This window comes from Saccostrea echinata, unplaced genomic scaffold (assembly GCF_033153115.1).
Source record: "Saccostrea echinata isolate AGI-Se365-2 ecotype Australia unplaced genomic scaffold, CSIRO_AGI_Sech_v1 ptg000009l, whole genome shotgun sequence".
Classification (NCBI taxonomy): Eukaryota; Metazoa; Mollusca; class Bivalvia; order Ostreida; family Ostreidae; genus Saccostrea; species Saccostrea echinata.
In genome coordinates this window covers 40,976,562-40,986,079 of record NW_026889758.1, presented here as the reverse complement: position 1 = coordinate 40,986,079, position 9,518 = coordinate 40,976,562, and the positions used below count along the sequence as shown (strand labels likewise).

Genomic DNA, 9,518 nt, shown 5'->3' with positions numbered 1-9,518 from the left:
ATTGTGAGTTCATGGCCCCTGGGTCAGATGTTCTGGTGTAAGGGTGGGGCTTTATTTATTTAATAATATAATGAAAATGCATTTCTTTGAAAATCTTCTATGCTTCTGGGCATATTCGAGGCAAACAGAGTAGAAGTTTTAATAAGCAAAAGTATTTTTACCAGAATTTTGAACACCTGGACCATTAAGTCAAGTGTTCTGGTCCTGCCCAGTGCTCTATTAACTTGTATTCTGCTAAGCAAAGTTATTCCCCTTTGCCACTGTAAACAATGTATTTGAAAGGTTAATAGAATATGAGAATTATGCAAGAATATTTATTGTAAAATACAAAAAGTACTTTCACAGTTTTAATGATCAGGTAGACTTGGAAATAATAGATGAATAAAATTGAGACAAAAATAACTTATCCTTTTTAAATGTTCTTCTAAGGCCAAGAGAGGCCAATGTGAGAAGTAATAATATGGGGTTCAAAAATAGACATTTTGTTAAATAGTCTGCATGGTAATAGTGATAAATGGTGGACAGATAGATACTAGACCAATTATTTTGTTGATGCTAATCATACTATATTTCTTGCTTTTGGGCAACAAAGCTTCATTTATCAGTTTATGGATCCTCTAAATTGTTGTGTTGTACTCAGGTGACCGTTAAGGCCCTTGGGCCTCTTGTTTCAAATCATAGACCCCCAGGGATAGGATGGGGCCACTTTGAGAGAACAAAGTTTTACATGGGAATGTAAAGTAAAAATCTTTAAAAATCTTTCTCTCAAGTACAGCACAGCTATGATCATGCAGTCATATCATGCAGTCATATTTATATGGAAGCATCCTCAGGTAGTGTTTATTCTAATTTGTTCAAATTACAACCCTTGGTGGTAGGAAGGGGCCACAATGCATGATCAAAGTTTTACATAGGAATACACAGGAAAAACTTTAACAATCTTTTTCTGGGGAACAGCAGAGCCTGATAAATTATATTTATATGAAAGCATCCTTAGCTAGTGTACATTCTAGTTTGTTTTCAACCCTTGGGAGAAAAGTAAGGACACAATGGATGATCAAAGTTTTGTATATAAGAATACATAGGAAAAATACTTGTTAATACTTCTGGAAGTATCCTCAGGTAGTATAGATTCAAGTTTGTTCAGATCATGTCCTTTGGGGGTAGAGTGGGACCAAAATGGGAGATCAAAGTTTTGAGTAGAAATATATAGAAGAATCTTCAAAAATCTTCTTTTCAAGAACAGCAAAGCAATGATTAGTCATATCTAAATGTACGTGTATATGGAAGCATCTTCAGGCAATGTAAATTCGAGTTTGTTCAAATTAATACCCCCTGGGGTAGGATGGGGCCAGAGATATACACTGTATAGGAAAAAGAATCTGCTGATGAAGAACAGAAGGTCCATAGTTATTCAGGTGAGCATTGTGGCCCATGGGCCTCTTGTTACTGTTAAGAATGATTGTTCATAGATGTGTATACTTTATTCCAGAGTGTTAGATAAGAGTCCTAATGGAACTACCTACATTGTAATGTGTTTTCTGTGCCGTACAATAGAAGGGATTGGGTGTTCACTGTTCGTAACAGCCAGTTTTGCCATCATAGCTACCGTGTTCCCTGATCATGTTGCCACCGTTTTTGTAAGCATTAGCATAAACATATCCAGATGTATAAAAAATGTCATTTTATGGTTGTTATGCCAGATATCTGAGGATCATTTTATGAAATGGATTTATATTTTCTGTGTGTGTATAGGGTGTTTTAGAGACATTCAGTGGACTTGGTCTTATTGTTGGACCAGCTGTAGGTGGCGCCCTCTATCAGGTAATATAATCTGTGTAATCTCATTGCTATAACTTTTAAGGGTACATGTCATGTTGGAGAGACATTTGAATCATATAATAAATCAGGTGTCAATTTTTAACACCAGACAGGAAATCCAAAATTTTGCAAAACACAAAGTGGTATACATGTTTAAATATATTTGGGGGGATGATATTGCAGACCTGTCTGTATATTTCTGTCTGTAATTTTTTTATTTCATTATTTGAAAAAAAAATATTTTGAACAAATGTAGACTACATAGGTTAATTCTTTGTTGCAGTCTGTAATTTTTATGAGCAGGTTTTTCATGATTTCTTTTCAGTTGGGAGGATTTGGGTTGCCATTCTTCGTAGTTGGTTCTATAGCAGTACTTAATGGAGTACTTGGCTATTTTCTACTTGGGCATATTGATGGTGAGTACATGAATGTCATTTTGTTGGTTTTCCATTGTCTGATGAGATTTCCATTTGTTACTATAAATGTTAGAACTGCATGGTACTACATATATTAAATCAAATTGTTTGATTAGAATGATAGATACATGTATTCATGTTTAGAAAGTAATACAGGGATAGACATTAACTTTCAAATTGACTTGCCCTTCGGGCAAGTGAACTCAAACTTTGACTTGCCCGAATGCAAAACTTGCTTGCCCAAAATTTAGAAAGAAGAAAAAACCGGTACCTAAATTTATTATTGTAAATAAAGTGAGATATTACTCTATATATAATGCAAGTTAAGTGCCAGAAGAAAAAAAATTGATGTGCCAGTGATGCTACAATTTAAATACTTGTAAACTCACACTGTCATGCAGCAATATTTCCTTTAAAATAAAATTCATATCTTTGAAAATTATTTTCTGCATAATCTTTTTGTAATTTTTTAAAAAAAATTTCCCCTGTAAACTGAAGCCACGCTAAAGGAAAACACTTTCCATGTTTCGAAATACATGTATACATATCCTGAGCATGCGCCGATAATAACTGGTGTTTTTTTTTTATTCTGTGAGTGAATAAAGGAACTATTTCATAATAAGAATGTAAAGAAAGTTGTCAGACGGAAAACATATTTTTGTCAACTACCACGAAAGAAAAATGGAATAACGAACCTGATTTTTGAATAAACGGTATGGTCTAGAAACGCTATCGAGGAATTTCCGAATGTAAAAACAATGTTATATTATTGGTAGAAATCAAATGTTCAATTTATTGTTTGTTTATAAAGTAGTGTAAGAAATAAAGAAAAAAAATCTATCAGAAATATTCACTTGCCCGATCGGACAAGTACATCAGCAGTTTCACTTGCCCGAACTGAGAATTTACTTGCCCCGGGCAATCGGACAACCGTTAATGTCGATCCCTGTAATATTTTTCAATGATAAGATTATTCCTTGAAGAGTTTTTCAATTTGAATTCGTATTGAACAGTATCAAAGTGTAATTTTACTACCTGTGACATTACTATGACAAGATTATCAAGTCATTGAAATCATTCTATAACTTTTTATATACATTTACATAGAATAAAAGGAAATGTCATCACTAGTAGAGAAATCACCACTTCTAGGGTTTTCAATAACTTTGAAGTGAAAAGGTGAATTTATCCATTTGAAGAGACTGTTTTAGAATTATTTCCAATAGATTATTTTGCCATCTATGAAATTCAAAGCAGTGAATTCTGATAACTTGCCTCTTGCCACCCCTTATGGAAAGCCCTGCACCTCTGTTTTGTATCTTTCAGATTCTCCAAGACCCAAGACAAAATCTATCCTTCATCTTCTGAAAAATCCATATACATGGGTCATTGCTTTAACTATATCAGCTGGAAGTTTTTCTTTAGGATTTCTTGATCCTACTTTAGCGCTTCATGTTGAAAAGCTACCTGAGGTATGGTTGGCTCTTGATGAGGTCTTATGCACACATTTCCTTGCGGATAAATCTAAAACAGTTTGTTCACTGCTTTATTTATTTTCAAGTTGAATGGTAAAACAGCATTGATTGGACTGATGTTCCTTATATCTGGTGGTGTGTATTCTTTTACTGCTCCTCTCTGGGGTTATCTCACTGATAAAAAGGCAAGTCTTCTGTTTTGTAATGTTAGATTCATAAGGTTGTATTTTAGATCATGGCTATCTACGATTTTAATCAAATTTAAGTACCAGTATTTGTAAATCAAGATGCAGAAGGAATTTTTTAGGAAACAGTATTTGATAGATCTTTTCTTTTAGAACATTAATTCTTTTTCTGTAAATACCTGCACATAGATATTGTTTTGATTCAGAATTTAACAAAAGCTGCTTGTATTCCAGCTTTTCTAAAAACAGTCTTGTGAACTTACTTTTTTACAGGGCATTGTGAAGACCATGATTGTATTGGGAGGTTTGGTTGGGGCAGTTGGCTATTTATTAATGGGACCTACTCCTTTGATAGAACAGTTACCTTTGTAAGTACATATAAGTATACAAGTAATTAAGTCCATATTTTTCAAATGCAGTTGTGAGTTAATCTTGGGAAATTGATTCACAATTCTGGAAAGGCAGACATTCTTTTAAATTTTTTAAAAGGATACCTCAGAAAAGCAAAGAATAACAATATTTTATTTTGTCAAAAATAATTCCAACTTTTTTTTCAATTTTTTTTCTTTTGGAGGACTTCAATTTTCATGAAACTTTCCACATAAGAAATTCATTTCCCTATACACTTTTATGACCTTTCTTTACAGTGAATTGTGGTCTATCATTTTATCACTGGCATTAATGGGGCTGGGTATAGGATGTGCCATCATTCCTACATTCAGAGGCTTGATAGACTCGGCAAAGTAAGAAATGCTATATTACATTTATTTTTCTTGCTATGCTTTTATTATAAACTCCAAGGTCAAGGTCAAAAGGTCAAACATGATGGTACCCAAAGAAAGGCCTTGTCACAAGAAATACACATGTGAAATATGAAAGTCATAGCTCCAACCAATCAAAAGTTATGGGCAAGGATAAAGTTTTTGAGGACAAACAAACAGATAGACAAACAGACAGACAGACGGACAGACAGGGCAAAAACTATATACCCCCGAATCTTCGATATGGGGGCATAAAAACTGAAATTTTCATTTTCATCTAGGTCCCAAATAAGGGTTTAAAAAAATAATGTTTTTCTTCAAAAAGGATGTTCCTAGAACTCCTCTCTTATTTTAAGCAGTAAATAAATCATATTTTGGAATATGATTGGTTGTGTCCTATAGATGTGCAATATCATTTCGGAATTTTCATTTTCAACCAAGTGACCAATAAAGGTTCTGAAAATCAATTTTTATGCCCCCATAATCGAAGTTCTGGGGCATATAGTTTTTGCTTTGTCCATCCATGTGTCTGTTTAGCTGTTTGTTTGTCCACAAAAACTTTATCCTTGCCCATGACTTTTGATTGGTCGGAGATTTGGCTTTCATATTTCACACGTTCTTCCTTGTGACAAGTCATTTCTTTGGGTACCAACAAATTTGGCCTCTTGACCTTGACGTTTGACCACTTCTGCAAAATTTTACTTAACATTAACCTTGACCAAAACTTTTGAATGATTGGTTCTAGTGGCTTTCATACTTCACATGTATTCCTTATGACAAGGTCTTCCCTTAGGTACCAAAGACTTTTACCCTTTGACCTTAACCTTGGAGTTTGACCTACTTTTGAAGAACTTTAACCTTGGCCATTACTTTTGAACAGTTACTGCTAGGGCTATTATATTTCACACATGCATTTCTTGTGACAAGACCTTCCCTTGGGCATCATTTATTTTGACCCTTTGACCTTTGAATTGACCTACTTTTGAAAAACCTAAATCTTGGTCATAACTTTTGAATGGTTAGTGCTAGGGCTTTCACATTCTTAAAGCTGAACACGACTCATAAATAGGCATACGCCATTTTCGATACTACTATCTAAGATATCAGCACTAGGGGTATACTCTTCGCATTCGTTACACCTGACTGCTTTATTGTCACGGGTATCGGCGTGGAATGGCGACCGTGTTCGTGCTGGTTATCTTGCATTATCTCTGTTTACATTTTATTGCAGTTACTGACGTGTATTTTTGTTTGTTTGTATACTGCACTGCCCTGTGCAACTGTTGTAAATCTTTTTGGCATCTTACTCTCCTGCATAAGAAGCACACAGTTATTTTTGTCGCTACCAAGTGCTGTATAGCATACGTCCGTCTACACCGGTGACAGTGATTACACTGAACAGTGACCAAGTGAGCGGCTCTATATATAGGGGTCCTCAGATATAGCGCAAGTCCAACCGAATATGGCGGACAGATTCTTTTTACGAAGCGTGTTCAGCTTCAAGTATATTCCTTTTGACAAGGCCTTTCCTTGGTTACCAACAATTTTGACCCTTTGACATTGAGTGTGACCTTCTTTTGAAAAACTTTAACCTTGGCCATACATTTTGAATGATTGATGCTAGGACTTTAATACTTCACATATATATTCCTTGTGATAAGACCTTAATATTATTGACCTCTTGACATTGACATTGGAGTTTGACCTCTTTTGAAAAACTTTAACCTTGGCCATAACTTTTGAATGGTTGAATGGTTGATGCTAGGGCTTTGAGTTTGACTTGCATCTGAGAACTTTAATCTTCGCCTTGAGCTGCCACACAGGGACATCAGTGTTTCACAAACACATCTTATTAATTCTAGGATTTTAGAGTGTAATTACTTTCAACATATAACACTTTTCTAAAGGTTTCTTAATCTTGAAGAGATTTAATTTGAGTATAAGTATTGACCAACATTGTAAAGGTTCATTTTTTTTATGAACAAATTGTGTGAATTGATTTTAAGTGAGCAAACTAGTGGTTTGATAATTAACATACTGTCTGGAAAAATATAAATACCAGCATAATGATTTATTTATCTTAAATATTTGATTAAGTACCACAACTTAAATACTAGTAATAGTTAAATGATACATGTACATATTCAATAACAATTGACAGGGAACTTGGAATGGAGGAAAATATGGACACTCATGGTATGGTCTCTGGACTTTTTAATTCCTGCTTTTCCTTAGGGTAATACCTACCTTTATCTCATGTTAATAATTGTATATTTTCAAGAGAAAAAAGAACAAACATATGTTTGTTGTTTTATTCAAGAAATTGTTATGATGTATTAAATTAATTCTATTTATAGGGCATTTATGGGGCCCACTGTAGGGGGAGTTTTGGTGGAAGAATTTGGTTTTGATTGGTCAGCAACAGGTTGTGCAGGATTGATTACCCTCTCTGTAAGTTAAAGTGTTGAGTAAAGCTATATGCTTAAACTTCCATAGATTTAAATGTGAAAATCAAGAGAATACAACGTCATTGATTTAAACCAAGATCTATATTATTTTCTCTAAACTGAAAATTTCAAATTCATCTTATTGCAGGTATTTGTAACAACAATATATGGTCTTTTAAGATCAAGATCTGAGAAGAAACCTCATCTCAGACAACGTTATGAAAAGATTTTAAATAAACCTGTCACAAGTAATGTATGATAACTGCCTAATGTATTCTTTTTTCCTTGAATATTCTTTTTATAAAACCAAAGTTTACATTTTTTTTTACTCTATGATATTATTTTCACACACACAAACATATTTAGTAACTCATTGGTTTTCTTGCTTTTGAAGTAGGAATCATGTTCTTATTCAGTGTATTGTCATACAAACAAATTTTGTGTTTAGACTTAGTAGAGTACACTCAGGTTCATTATATTTGTGCAGATCTGATGTTTCTGTATATAACAGCAAATCTTCAATAGATTATTTTTCATTTGACCCAAAGTTACTTAAAATCTAAGAAACACCATGTTTTTAAAGATCTTGTTATTACTGAATCTTAAAAGTTTCGCTGATAATTATCTAGTTTTCATATTGAGAACTTTTTTTCTGAGAAGTTAATTAATACATTTCCTTGTCCAAATGAATATAGATACATGTATGATGAAATATATTCAGATAATGTTACTCTCATAGTCATTTTGAGGCATTCATTTATGATCAATAATGTTAAGTACCTTATATATATATATATAATATAGTATAATGATACTCAACATTTACACGTTATGTTTGAGGCCCTGCCACTTATGTACTAATTTTTTTCTTATAAAGATATATTTTAAAAAGATATTTCTTTATTTTGTTATTAATTTCTTTCTCTCAATGTAATAATTGTATCATTTTTTTTTATAATTTTTATCATTTTCAAACCTTTGACAGTTTTTGGACTGGTGATCAGGTTTGTGAAGAATTGTAAGACAAAGTGCATTGTATATTTTAAAGTGTGTTATTTAAACACATGAAAGTGTTTCAACATTACATTAAATAACTTCCTTTTTGAGTTTACTGGCTTCCTTAACTTTTGCATTTAAATAGGAACAGCAATTTTTGTAGTTTACCGGTATGTGATATTTTATTTTCACACAAATGAATTTTCATCTCAGAATCCAATGTGTTCACAAACTGTGCCATTTAATGCAGTGAATTTTGCAAAGTTGAGATTTTACAATTGTGATTTTTTTTGTACATTCTATCTATTTTTTTTAAACAATAAACTGTTACTCAGTAACAAAGAAATATTGTGTTCTAGCGTTTCAGTGTTTTAAGTAGATAAATCTACACTTTAGAGAAGCTAACTTACACAATGCCCAATTGTAGATTATTCATTGAAACAGTAATCTGTTCTCTGTAGTTTTGACTGGTGCTTAGTTATCACTTCTTTGTAAAGTTTACACAACCCCAATTGTAGCATTTGTATTATCTGTTTTTTGATGAAAATAACATAGACTTTTAATATTAGCACATGATGCTATATTATAAAATTTTGCATTGCACTTTCATTTATTACACAATGTCTGATTTTTTAGCTGTACTGGTCAGAGACCAGAAGAGTTTATGCATTGGTAAAGTGTCCGTTGTCGGTCCTTCCAACAAACTGTCTAGCTGTCCAGCTGTCTGTAAACAATTTTTCAAAATGCTTCTCCTCCTACAGTTTTGGTCCAATCTTAATAAAACTTTGTACACAAGTAAACTAAAATAAGAAACATAATTCTTTGTATTGATTTTTGATTTTTAAAAACGGTGTTGCCATGGTTACTAAAAATAGAAATTTCTTTAAAAATTCTTTTAAAACACTTAATTCACCACCTACACTTTTTGGTTCAATTTCAATAAGACTTAATTGGTACTCTAGTAGACTATACCAATACCCCATTCATACGACACGATTTGCATACCTCAGTATATTTTACACATATGTAAATTTACTTACATGTGCAATTTTTGTCGTATGAACTGATTTGCTCATATGCAAATTATGCACAGTAGAGTAAATTTGCACCTGGTCAGGACAAGGTGTAAATTAACTTTTGCATACATGTTGTCACAAAATATTTGCTCCCGTGTGTAAAATTTGTCGTATGAAGACGCAGCAAATTTACTTATGTAAGTTTTCGTCATGTGTATTGCATGAATCTCCATTTTAAGTGTTATGGTTGTATATGCATTGGCATGTAAAATATCAGTCCGTAAACATGGCTGCTAGAAAGTAAAGCTCTAAAAATACGCGGATTTTCAAAGGTCAGTCTTGCGCTAAGTAAACAAAAATTGAAAGTGAACTCGGTTACTGTAAATGTAGATCTGTTGTGT

General features: G+C 32.9%; 1 protein-coding gene across 1 annotated transcript; it reads left to right on the top strand.

Moving 5' to 3' along the window:
- Positions 1-727: 727 nt before the first annotated feature.
- Positions 728-8,450, top strand: LOC133182724 (MFS-type transporter SLC18B1-like). Its single transcript, XM_061317573.1, has 11 exons — positions 728-735; positions 1,493-1,640; positions 1,756-1,824; positions 2,147-2,237; positions 3,564-3,709; positions 3,799-3,897; positions 4,171-4,265; positions 4,545-4,640; positions 6,820-6,894; positions 7,016-7,109; positions 7,254-8,450. Exons 1-11 carry the CDS (start codon positions 728-730, stop codon positions 7,362-7,364), a joined length of 1,032 nt encoding a protein of 343 aa, XP_061173557.1. The 3' UTR covers positions 7,365-8,450.
- The last annotated feature ends 1,068 nt before the right edge of the window (positions 8,451-9,518 follow it).

Coding starts and splice junctions, on each gene's coding strand:
- LOC133182724 (XM_061317573.1), top strand. Junction 1,641..1,755: donor ATCATGTTGCCACCGTTTTT/GTAAGCATTAGC, acceptor GTGTGTGTATAG/GGTGTTTTAGAGACATTCAG. Junction 4,641..6,819: donor GGCTTGATAGACTCGGCAAA/GTAAGAAATGCT, acceptor AACAATTGACAG/GGAACTTGGAATGGAGGAAA.